A 13,655-nucleotide genomic window follows, 5' to 3' on the forward strand; every position below is an offset into this window, starting at 1 on the left:
AACAAGAGACTTCCTCCAGCAGAATGGCATCAGAACCATGCAGTGGCCTGCCCTCAGTCCTGATTTAAATCCCATTGAGCACCTGTGGGACGAGATTCAAAGACGTCTGAATGACGTCCGACCAAGGCCGACAACTACAGCTGAACTGCGTCAGGCGTTCCTCAGAGTGTGGGCTCAAGTGCCTATGGTCTTAATCAACCGCCTCATCCATTCAATGTATCGACGTTACACGGCAGTCATCAATGCAAATGGCGGACACACGAGATTCGGACTTGTGATGCCATTTTCTCAGAGACTAGTGATGTGTTTCACTTTAAGAGCATTTGACACTTTAATTTCAACCTTGATGATCATTTTTGTCAAGTTTCATCTTTTTGATATGTCTCAAAGTATGTTTACAGTGTTTGGACAAATAAGGTTTCTCATATATCTATCCATGGTGACGTTTCTTTTGCGGTTCAGTATATCTTGGCTCTCATAACAACAGAAGAGTATCCGTTCTTTCTTCATGAAAATGAAGTAAACAATGACTAAAAATGGACAGTATCAAATTCCACTTTATCCAATACGTCAACAGCAGCTGAGAGCTTCTGAATATCATTGTTCATAAGAGGCCAATGTATCAAAATCATCTAGAATCTTTCAAATCGCAATTGTGTCTTTAATCAACAGTGATATGCCTATACCATAACATATTTATTCTGAAATGAAGATTTGTTTTTTGTTGAAAAATAATGAACTCACTGTTTAAACAAATATGTATCAAAAGGTAAACACAGTTATTTGTAGTAAGACACAAGACGAAAATGTAGTATTTAAACAGAATGTCCAATACAGGTGAGTCTGAACTTCTGATCAATGTTGACGTATTTGATACATATCAAATGAGACCTTGGAAATCATTTTACTGGGTTCATTTAAGTGTGTATTAACAACCATCAAAATAATTCCTGACTGTTTTTGACATGATTTTGTACTCGAATTAAGTACTTAGGTACAATTTCACAAAATAAATAAACTATTTTGAACATAAAAAGTACATGCAAAAGGAATCAAAGACATTTCCAGCAATACGAAACTGGGCATAAAAAATGTCATGTCAATAAAAGCTTCTGATTAAACTCTCCCCGAAACGTATCTGATCCAAATCCTGCTCAACTTCAGAATGTTTATCAATTGTGCAGAAACCGTTCCTGATATCAAGACTGTTTGTTGTTGCGTTCTATGTGTACACACACGACTATAATGTTACACATAGGGTATTGACAAGGTCCCAGCTTACACAAAACCATTCTAAGAGTTTATGGCTTCGGCATAACCTTCGTATATTGATTTAGAACAAAAGCATGTTTGAGTATCTTTCGTACCATAATGTTTTTTCTTTCTTTCTATCGACATGAGTATTGGTAAATAGAACACCTGGTGTTACAACAACTCAATAAAGGTTGGATATTTCTGTAATGTATGTTTTGTTATGGATATTTGCTATTGATCTGGCCACACATTTGACCAAGAGGTAAGCTCATGTGATTTAAACAATATGTTATTCAGGCACAAAATAGATAGACAACCTGAACAGACTACCAAGTATCTATATCTCCCTTCAAAATATCCCTTATCTTAACATACAAAAATATTCAATTAACGAAAGCTAGACCCGACTGACGGCGACGTGGAAGCATCAACCCAGGAATGGTCCGAGTTGTTAATGTGACACTCGGGTATCGATTCCGTACATGCAACAACTGAATATGGTTGTCTTCTTGACGTGACATCACACATAGATGACCAGCCTGTGACAGTGTTCTCCTCCTGTAGATAACGTCGCCAAAGAGATGGTATTGTGTTTCGGAAAACATTAAAATGTCTAACAGCTTCATTTGGCGCAACACCTGTTTGCAGCATATTCACGACGTGAAGACGTTGATTTTCAGCAAGTGTTTTTATGAGCACCTAATAGCTAAACAATCATTGTGTGCTTTTCGCATTAAAAGAAAACGTGTGTGAGTCAACAATCTGAACAGACTACAAAGTACCTATATCTCCCTTACAAATATCACTGATTTTAACATACAAAATGTTCAATAAACGAAAGTTGATGTTTTCCGTTGTAGATTAATATTTTGTTATTTTAAACTGAGTCGGATTTTTTTTTTAAATCCAAGGCCCCCCAGAATATCAAATGTTTGTGGATGACAAGGTGACCATATTTACAACAACAAAAAAACAACGGATTGGAAGCCTATAAACAAGTTTCAGTCACTACATAAACATTGAGGGTGGAGATTTGACATTCCGAGAGTGAGTTGGTTCAAGCGCCTGTTTTAACATTATTCCAGTTATATCACGGCCTGGCAGCTTATAATTAGAGTGGGGGAAATCCCAAGTACTACAAGTCTCAGACGTTTTCCACTTCACTGAAACCAACGAGCACGGGTATGGTGCTGACAAACCCAGAAACATAATCAGGGCGAACCGGGACTTGAAACCACAATCATAGATTTGTCGCGTGCCCAAGGGACTTTGGTTTCAGTGAGCAATGTCAGATTATATATTGTCAGTTTTAATATAGCTGGCGAGTGTGATCTTTTCAGTAAAAACAGAACAAAACAGAAACACAAAATGTTATGTTCTATGTATACCAATGTACGTTGAAGCACATATGTAAAAGAAATTACAATTATTTGATGTATAAACATGATAATAGGTCCAGGTACATCAATGTCATCTCTCATGGGATGTCTCTGCACTGCTGTCATAAAGAACTATGTACTATTGAGGCTTATGGAAGCAAGCAATTCAAATGATACACCACACGTTGTCACAGATAGTATGGGCAGACGGCATTCCTTTAAGAGATTAGGTAATTGATTGAGCATGGCTTTATGTCAATACGGAACTCAGTCATAAACAAACACATTCTATTTTCATATTACAGTTCTACTTGCTGCTCTTGTCTCCCAAATTAAACTCTTATTGTTTGTGATATTAAAGAAACCCAGTATACACACCCGCCACACATTTCTGCGCATGCATGGCATTAGTACTGGCGGTTTGTTTCCACAGAGAAGAAGCAATAGGCCCTTCATCCAGCTGCACCAAGGCTAGGAGAGGATTAACGCTTGAGGTGAATGCCTCGGGAAGATCGTGTGGAAAGCAACGTACACATAACCCGGACTCCTCGCCTGGGCTGTGTAATTAATGGACAAGATACATCTCACTCTATTCAAGCGGGGTTTTCTGGTACAAGGACTTTGAAATCGAACTTACTTCCCCATTAATCGCATGTCATCGTGTACCTTTTGATAGGAAAGATATTTAGATTCTCCTCGTTAGTGTTGATATGGCAGCACCAAAACAAACACCAGTGGAAGAACACTAAAGTCTTCTTCATCTAGTACTCCCGGCATGCCTCGCGTGAACCAAATCCTGAACAACGTCTAGCCTCATCTTACGGTGGATGAGCGTGATGCTGGGGGTTTAACGTGTACGCTTGTTACGTCACTGTTGCAAAAGCCAATTCATTTCATGAACAGTGCTCTACAGTGTAGGAAAAATAGACTTTCGTATCATTTGTTGTATGGGAAAATAATGCAGTTAAACATGTGGATAGCATACTCCACAGAAAGGTCGATCAGACGTGAGTAACATATCGTTGAGTGTTCTCACATTATTTTTAAAAAGTAACGGTTCATTTAGATGAACTTCCGAAGAAATCACTACACGTTCCTCAAGTTTGTCAATTTTCCAAAGGTCACAGAACTGCTTATTTTACTGATTTGTTACAGCGAAACAACTTGTCCAGTTGCCGTTTGTGGATATACCTCTTTGTTCGCAACCAGAGATACGCATTTGTTTCTATGTGAGGCTTATAACTTATCAATCAACCCTCGCAGGAAAGCTACCATGGCCAAAAAAAATATACATCCTTTTGGGCCGGTGGCTAAAAGTGACACAATCAAGAAATGATTATTAGATGGGGATGTCTCGGATACGGGTATCATAGTTGTGTTTTGGACCTTAAATTTGCAAAGTTTAGGTGACTATTTTCAGCCTATTAACGTTTTGGATTAACGTTTATAATTAGTTCCATCCAGTTTTCAAGTGTACACTTTAGTTTGCCCGCAGTTTATAATACTGGAATTGTTCCCTGGTGTACCCTGTGAGAAGAGTTTTTGGTTTATATTGTATTGGAAGCCGGGGGACCTGGCATCATGAATACAAGTCGAAGTCTTCATGAACACGTGTCTGAATCAAGCGGCCAGTGTCTTTGTTCATGGCATTATGTGTTATAACTGGGCAGTCAATCCCACACACCAGGACATACAAAGATGTTCACATCCTGCCACATGAATATATACAGTGTATATGAACTTACAGTCACAATTCACCAAAATTAACTATAGTAGTAAATTAAATCAGGATGAAGTATGTATAGCTTTCTTTAATGAGACCTTTTCAAAAATAAGTTAAACTTTTATGTAGTGAAAAACATCCATTTAATGCCATCAGTCATTCTAAATAAACGTCTTTCTTCTCGTTTTTGTCAATCTTATTTGAAAAGCAATCATTGTAAATACTCCCTCATGGGGTTTGTGAAAAGACAGCAGGCTTGAACATGATTGCAGGAGATGGGTATCCAGGGGAGCTCTGTGTCAGGTAGTCGCATTACTGCCACCAGACGCAGATGACAAGCGCTGATGACCAACTCACTGTCATAATCGGGCGTATCAGGGATGAGAACCCCAAATCCTGTCGCGGGCTCCAGAACCTGATCCTTTCGCTGTGCCATTAAACTTTAGTTTGATATACCATTTTGTCGGTCAATATCATCAGCGACTGAATATATGATATACACGCCCTCGTTCAGTTTGTTACGTAAGTTCTCAATGCGTGCGATTCTGGATCAGAATAGTTCCACAATACCCCATGCTTATCGCAAGACCACTGACCACGTACAGTGCACGTGGTTCCATTGTATCACCGCCCGAGTGTGTGACCTCGTTCCCCGAGGACTTGGTTCGTTGCTCGTGTTGTCAAACAATGATTTGCTGCCCCAAACTCTCTACAGGTCACCGTGGTATAGCTAAAATAGACCTGACTGTGATGAAACAAAAAAAACAACAACAAACGTAAAAACATAGAACAATTATAATAATCATTTCCATAATATGTGTTTTGACTGGGTAATATGCAATCTAATAAAGTTATTTAATGCTCCATGATTCACTGCTTCAAAGCCAGGTACACCCGATGACGACATCTGGACCGCTTGCATATTGTTCTCTTTAATGGGCCCGATACCTTCAACCGGAACCAGCGCCTAAACCAGAAGTATTTTGACGTTGAATTATCATCATTAGATGAGTTCTTTTTCAAAACTGCTGTCCATTTTTAATTCATTAAAAAATGTGCCATACTTTAACGTTCCGACAAACAGTAATATGGCAAAGAATTCAATGTGGATAGCAGTTTACTCATATGGTGATACTGAGGCTCTTATGGTGATACTGAGGCTGATATGAATGATAATCATCTTCCACCCATCTCCTCAGCGGTTGTTGCCTTGGCGATGCAGCTCCTCCTCAAGGTAGTGGTGAGTGAGGTTGTGTCGTGTTATCATCCCCACAAGCTGTAAGTAGAATACGCAAATACTGACAAAGACACGTCCAAACCCCTCCAAAGCGTGCGTTACGAGTTAACATGCCCAGCCAACCATTTTGTAGACTAACGCGAAGTCTCTGATAATATATAATTTTGATAGAAACAAACCCCTACATTTAGTTGGACGTGGTGAATCGATTCAGTGATTTGTACTGGAGTGTGTCTTATGGTATTGAGTACAAAGATGTAGTGTTTGTGTTGTGTTGTACAACACCCGCTCAGTGTTGTATTGTGCTGCCTTGCATATTGTATTGGAGTGTGATTTAATTGTGTGTTGGCCCCCAGTTGGCCCCATAGTGCTGTGACTTGTGTAGGTCTCTTGATGTGACGTGTGTTGGTCTCTTGATGTGACCTGTGTTGGTCTCTTGATGTGATGTGGGTTGGTCTCTTGGTGTGATGCATGTTGGTTTCTTGATGTGATGTGTGTTGGTCTCTTGATGTGAAATGTGTAGGTCTCTTGGTGTGACATGTGTTGGTCTCTTGATGTGAAATGTGTTGGTCTCTTGGTGTGATGCGTGTTGGTTTCTTGATGTGACGTGTGTTGGTCTCTTGATGTGACCTGTGTTGGGCTCAGCTGGTGATGTGTGTTGGTCTCTTGATGTGAAATGTGTAGGTCTCTTGGTGTGATGCGTGTTGGGCTCTGCTGGTGATGTGTGTTGGTCTCTTGATGTGAAATGTGTAGGTCTCTTGGTGTGACGTGTGTTGGGCTCTGCTGGTGACATGTGTTGGTCTCTTGATGTGAAATGTGTTGGTCTCTTGGTGTGATGCGTGTTGGTTTCTTGATGTGACCTGTGTTGGGCTCAGCTGGTGACATGTGGTGGTCTCTTGATGTGAAATGTGTTGGTCTCTTGGTGTGATGCGTGTTGGTTTCTTGATGTGACCTGTGTTGGGCTCAGCTGGTGATGTGAGTAAGTGTTCTGTGACAGAGTGGTCTGTTCACCTTAAACTGCGGCATGGTATCTCAGTGGACTAACACTATAAATTCTGCATTCGTCCGGACAAGTGAAAACAGACATACAAACACACTAACATACGTGCATTTACGTCGCTATATAAGTGCAATAATCTTCAACGCGACGTTAAACCTCGCCTCACCTCATCTCACCTCCAAGTATACTGAATGCCGGGACTTAAACAGTAGAAGAAGCTCGCGATCGTATTGATCGTTTAGTCAACAGCAGCCCGCACGTTAACTCAACATCAACTCAAATCGTGTACACTTTCAAACCCTTAGTCACAGAAATTTAAAAAAAACCCCACTAAAACACATAAACCGGTGTTTTCCCTAAAATCAACTAGTTTAGGTTGAGAATTGATTTATAATTTACAGGAGAACTAAAGCATGAGTTACATTCTGATGTTAATGGCTTTGAGTCAATAACAGATATCATGCGGTTTCATTGGAACTGTTGCTAATCATAGTTAATTCAGCACATCCTCCGTTTGCTGAATCATCCGTGAAGCACGCAAGTCACTCTTGTCCATCAAATGCAGCGCGGCATGCGAGAAGTACATGATCTCGTTGTATTTAGACAAGACAAGATGTCGCAGTGCATGTGCATTCTACACCCTGTTCTCTTCTTCAGGGCGAACATACAAGCTGATGTTCCTACTAAACGCAATCCCCATTATTTTCTTTCGCAACGTGCGTTACGTTCGCTACCCTGTCCATCAAGCATACTGCATTCCGGGTATCAGGGCTCACCGGCAGTCCTCAAATACTCAGTCAAAGTGTCTACTTTTAATGTACCCGAGCATCTATATAACACTGCCGCATGTATAAATGTTTAACATGCCTCAACAGAAAAGGGCCCGCGTGTGGACATTCAGATGGAAGGGTGCTTTCAACAAGACAACGACGGAAGCCGTATGGCGATGTTACGATCAAACGCTAAGGAACTGATATACCAAGCTTGTAACAGGATAGCCTTGACTGTCCGACTGACCATCAGTTACCGAACCCAGGCTTGAAGTGTTCAGATGTTTGCACAGTTGTTTTCCAATGTTGATTTGTATCGACATGCATGCCCTGAATACGTTGCCTCCATACGAGGATTAACTATAGGCAATACCGTCAGATGCCGTTACCTTTCCTTGGTGATTTATGACCGGTAGGTGGCGTAACCCCATGCTTCTGAACAAGTTGAACACCTGAGGCAGGGCTGTGTCGGCGAACACTGTGTAGGGGCAGGTGTTCATGTAGCGGCGCACGTCCTGAAAGACATACAAGAAATAATTCACACATTCACCTAGACACAGGAGAACACAATGCACTGTTCTCCGTATATACACTGTGGTTTTCAATCTGAGACATTAAAGATCAGCGAGAGGACTCATAATGTATTAAATTTTTGTCTTTTAATGTCAAACGACATGTTTATCTCATTTCGTGACGCGAAAAACATAACTTTTCTCCCTTGGCTGCAACACTCACTGGAATATATATTGTATCAGGTCACCCGATTGGGTAAACATGTTGTTTGACAAGAAAAATGCACATCCTGTACATATTATACACCAGCCATGATAGTGTCGCAATGACATGACGCCGACGTTCACGATGTTTGTCTTGCTTCACCTTGCCACCAAACAACAATGATACAAAAACTAAGATCCGAGAGTTGCATCTCAAGTTATTCCCTTCTCCACGAAACATTCATTCGTCCTCATTGACTTGGGTCCCCCTTCAAGGTCCGTATGGACTGACCACAACGCTGACGCTGTTTCTATTGTCTGTAATCTGTCTGTACTGTGGGCAGGTCCCCGGTCACTTCCAACCATCCCGTGTGACACGGCGCATGGCGTCTCTGGTAAATGACCTTGGGTCACTGCAAATACACTTACATTATTTCTGTTGGAAATCCCCCCTGCTATAATTTAGTTATCCAAATAACCTGTTCTCAGTCTGTGTTGGGATTTTGCATCATTGTCCTGCTTACTACAACCGTCGATGTCGCCTCTCGGAGATCACCGTATAAGCTATATCGTTATGCAGAAACACATAGACATTCAGAAGTCGGAAACGACTGGTAAACAATGAGGATGTTAATAATGGCTTACTGTATTGGCTGTAAACAACTGACAGCATGGCACACAATGGAAAGTCAACAATGAAAGGTAGAAAGTACATCCACCCGTGACTGTGAAAAGATTTACTTCCTGAACCTTGTGTCGAATTATGTAAATTTGCGTTAATTTTGTTATTTGCTGGTGATGTCGTAGAGATTGTGGTAGGGCAACGTTCATGACTTGTATTGACCCTGATCCAAGAGGAATATAAACGTAAAAAATAGACATTTATATCTACATGATAAGTCAATCATTATGTCACAAAACGCCTTGCCTTTTAGACTACATCTTTTAAAATAGGAAAGGTATCCTGTGTCTTATGTTTGGTCATGCATGTAATGAACATATGTTTCGTAAGGAGAGGTGCATCTGTGCGTGCGAGTGTGTGTGTGTCGTGTGAACGTGTGTATATCCGTGCGCGTGTTGTGTGTCTGTGTTTGTGTGCGCGCGCGTCTGTTCGCGTTTGTGGGTGCGTGTGTGCTCGTGTTGTGTGCGGTGTAACCGGCTCGGTGATGAAGGTTTATCTCCTAGCTGTCAGGTTCCGCACAAATGCGCCCCATCACGTACATTCCCACTCCTACACTCATTCTCGTACAGTCCCTCTCATAAACTCCCTCTCATACACTCCTTTCTTACCCGTCCTCTCATACACTCCCTCACATACGATCCCTCTCATACGCTCCCTCTCATACACTTCCTCTCATACTCTACCTTTCATACCCGTCATCTCATACACTCCCTCACATACGATCCCTCTCATACACTCCCTCTCATACACTCCCTCACATATACTCCCTTTCATACACGTCGTCTCATACACTACCTCACATACGATCCCTCTCATACGATCTCTCTCATACACTCCCTCTCATACACTCCTTCTCAAACACTCCTTCTCATACACGTCCTCTCATACACTCCCTCTCATACACGTCCTCTCAAACTCTCCCTCTCATACACGTCCTCTCATACACTCCCTCTCATACACTCCCTCTCATACGCTCCGTCCCATACACTCCCTCTCATACACGTCGTCTCATACACTACCTCACATACGATCCCTCTCATACGATCTCTCTCATACACTCCCTCTCATACACGTCGTCTCATACACTACCTCACATACGATCCCTCTCATACGATCTCTCTCATACACTCCCTCTCATACACGTCGTCTCATACACTACCTCACATACGATCCCTCTCATATGATCTCTCTCATACACTCCCTCTCATACACGTCCTCTCATACACTCCCTCTCATACACGTCCTCTCATACACTCCGTCACATACGCTCCCTCTCATACACTCTCTCTGTCATACCCTCACTCACATACACTCCCTCACATACACTCCCTCACATACACTCCCTCTCATACACTCCATCTCATACACTCCCTCTCATAAACTCTCGCACATACACTGTCTCACATACGCTCCCTCACATATACTCCCTCACATATGCTCCCTCTCATACACGACCTCACATACGCTCCCTCAAATACACGTCCTCTCATACACTCCCTCTCACACACGTCCCCTCATACAGTCCCTCAGATATACTCCCTCTCATACACTCCCTTACATACACTCCCTCTCATAGACTCCTTTCATACACGTCCTCACATACACGTCCTCTCATACACTCCCTTACATACACTCCCTCTCATACACTCCCTTTCATACACGTCCTCTCCTACACTCCCTCTCTTACACGTCCTCTCATACACTCCCTTACATACACTCCCTCTCATACACTCCCTTTCATACACATCCTCTCATAGAATCTCTCTCATACACGTCCTCTTATACACTCCCTCACATACGCTCCCTCTCATACACTCCCTTTCATACACATCCTCTCATACACTCTCTCTCATACACGTCCTCTTATACACTCCCTCACATACGCTCCCTCTCATACACTCCCTCTCATACACTCCCTCACATATACTCCCTTTCATACACGTCGTCTCATACACTACCTCACATACGATCCCTCTCATACGATCTCTCTCATACACTCCCTCTCATACACTCCTTCTCATACACTCCTTCTCATACACGTCCTCTCATACACTCCCTCTCATACACGTCCTCTCAAACTCTCCCTCTCATACACGTCCTCTCATACACTCCCTCTCATACACTCCCTCTCATACGCTCCGTCCCATACACTCCCTCTCATACACGTCGTCTCATACACTACCTCACATACGATCCCTCTCATCCGATCTCTCTCATACACTCCCTCTCATACACGTCGTCTCATACACTACCTCACATACGATCCCTCTCATACGATCTCTCTCATACACTCCCTCTCATACACGTCGTCTCATACACTACCTCACATACGATCCCTCTCATACGATCTCTCTCATACACTCCCTCTCATACACGTCCTCTCATACACTCCCTCTCATACACGTCCTCTCATACACTCCGTCACATACGCTCCCTCTCATACACTCTCTCTGTCATACCCTCACTCACATACACTCCCTCACATACACTCCCTCACATACACTCCCTCTCATACACTTCATCTCATACACTCCCTCTCATAAACTCTCGCTCATACACTGTCTCACATACGCTCCCTCACATATACTCCCTCACATATACTCCCTCTCATACACGACCTCACATACGCTCCCTCAAATACACGTCCTCTCATACACTCCCTCTCACACACGTCCCCTCATACAGTCCCTCAGATATACTCCCTCTCATACACTCCCTTACATACACTCCCTCTCATAGACTTCCTTTCATACACGTCCTCACATACACGTCCTCTCATACACTCCCTTACATACACTCCCTCTCATACACTCCCTTTCATACACGTCCTCTCCTACACTCCCTCTCTTACACGTCCTCTCATACACTCCCTTACATACACTCCCTCTCATACACTCCCTTTCATACACATCCTCTCATAGAATCTCTCTCATACACGTCCTCTTATACACTCCCTCACATACGCTCCCTCTCATACACTCCCTTTCATACACATCCTCTCATACACTCTCTCTCATACACGTCCTCTTATACACTCCCTCACATACGCTCCCTCTCATACACTCCCTTACATACACTCCCTCTCATACACTCCCTTTCATACACATCCTCTCATACACTCTCTCTCATACACGTCCTCTTATACACTCCCTCACATACGCTCCCTCTCATACACTCCCTTACATACGCTCCCTCTCATACACGTCCGCTCATACACTCCCTTACATACACTCCCTTACATACACTGCCTCACATACACGTCCTCTTATACACTCCCTCACATACACTCCCTCTCATACATTCCCCTACATACACTCCCTTACATACACTCCCTCTCATACACTCCCTCTCATACACTCCCTTACATACACTGCCTCACATACGCTCCCTCTTATACACTCCCCTACATACACTCCCTTACATACACTCCCTCTCATACACACCCTCTCATACACTCCCTCTCATACACGTCCTCTCATACACTCCCTTACATACACTCCCTCACATACACTCCCTCACATACGCTCCCTCTCATACACTCCATCTCATACACTCCCTCTCATAAACTCTCGCACATACACTGTCTCACATACGCTCCCTCACATATACTCCCTCTCATACACGACCTCAAATACGCTCCCTCAAATACACGTCCTCTCATACACTCCCTCTCACACACGTCCCCTCATACAGTCCCTCAGATATACTCCCTCTCATACACTCCCTTACATACACTCCCTCTCATAGACTTCCTTTCATACACGTCCTCACATACACGTCCTCTCATACACTCCCTTACATACACTCCCTCTCATACACTCCCTTTCATACACGTCCTCTCCTACACTCCCTCTCTTACACGTCCTCTCATACACTCCCTTACATACACTCCCTCTCATACACTCCCTTTCATACACATCCTCTCATACACTCTCTCTCATACACGTCCTCTTATACACTCCCTCACATACGCTCCCTCTCATACGCTCCCTTTCATACACATCCTCTCATACACTCTCTCTCATACACTCCCTTACATACACTCCCTTACATACACTGCCTCACATACACGTCCTCTTATACACTGCCTCACATACGCTCCCTCTCATACACTCCCCTACATACACTCCCTTACATACACTCCCTCTCATACACACCCTCTCATACACTCCCTCTCGTACACGTCCTCTCATACACTCCCTTACATACACTCCCTTACATACACTCCCTCTCATACACGTCCTCTCATACACACCCTCTCATACACTCCCTCTCATACACGTCCTATCATACACTCCCTCAGATATACTTCCTCTCATACACTCCCTTACATACACTCCCTTACATACACTCCCTCTCATACACGTCCTCTCATACACACCCTCTCATACACTCCCTCTCATACACGTCCTATCATACACTCCCTCAGATATACTTCCTCTCATACACTCCCCTACATACACTCCCTCTCATACACTCCCTTTCATACACGTCCTCTCATACGCTCCCTCTCATACACGTCCTCTCATACGCTCCCTCTCATACACGTCCTCTCATACACTCCCTCTCATACACTCCCTTTCATACACGTCGTCTCATACACTCCCTCTCATACACGTCGTCTCATACACTCCCTCTCATACACTCCCTCTCATACACTCCCTCACATACACTCCCTCTCATACACGTCGTCTCATACACTCCCTCTCATACACGTCGTCTCATACACTCTCTCACATACACTCCCTCTCATACACTCCCTCACATACATATTCCCGACGTTTAACGTCGCTGCGGGTGCACGGGGCCCTTTCAGCAAGATATCTGCAGAAAGTAGTCGCACTCTCTGTATCACGTCAACAGTGAACAACGACGCGGGGAGTCAGAGGCTATG

General features: G+C 43.3%; 1 protein-coding gene across 1 annotated transcript in view; it reads right to left on the reverse strand.

The window, feature by feature from the left end:
- Positions 1-5,137: 5,137 nt before the first annotated feature.
- Positions 5,138-13,655, reverse strand: part of LOC124132281 (H(+)/Cl(-) exchange transporter 6-like) — a 110,103-nt gene continuing 101,585 nt past the window's right edge. Inside the window, exons 23-24 of the mRNA XM_046496131.2 lie at positions 7,753-7,878; positions 5,138-5,632 (exon numbers count right to left, since the gene is read on the reverse strand). Coding sequence (XP_046352087.1) covers positions 5,552-5,632; positions 7,753-7,878 — 207 coding nt within the window. The 3' untranslated portion in view covers positions 5,138-5,551. The remainder of the gene's footprint in view (positions 5,633-7,752; positions 7,879-13,655) is intronic.

This window comes from Haliotis rufescens, unplaced genomic scaffold (assembly GCF_023055435.1).
Source record: "Haliotis rufescens isolate VD_foot unplaced genomic scaffold, xgHalRufe1.0.p SCAF_13, whole genome shotgun sequence".
NCBI lineage: Eukaryota > Metazoa > Mollusca > Gastropoda > Lepetellida > Haliotidae > Haliotis > Haliotis rufescens.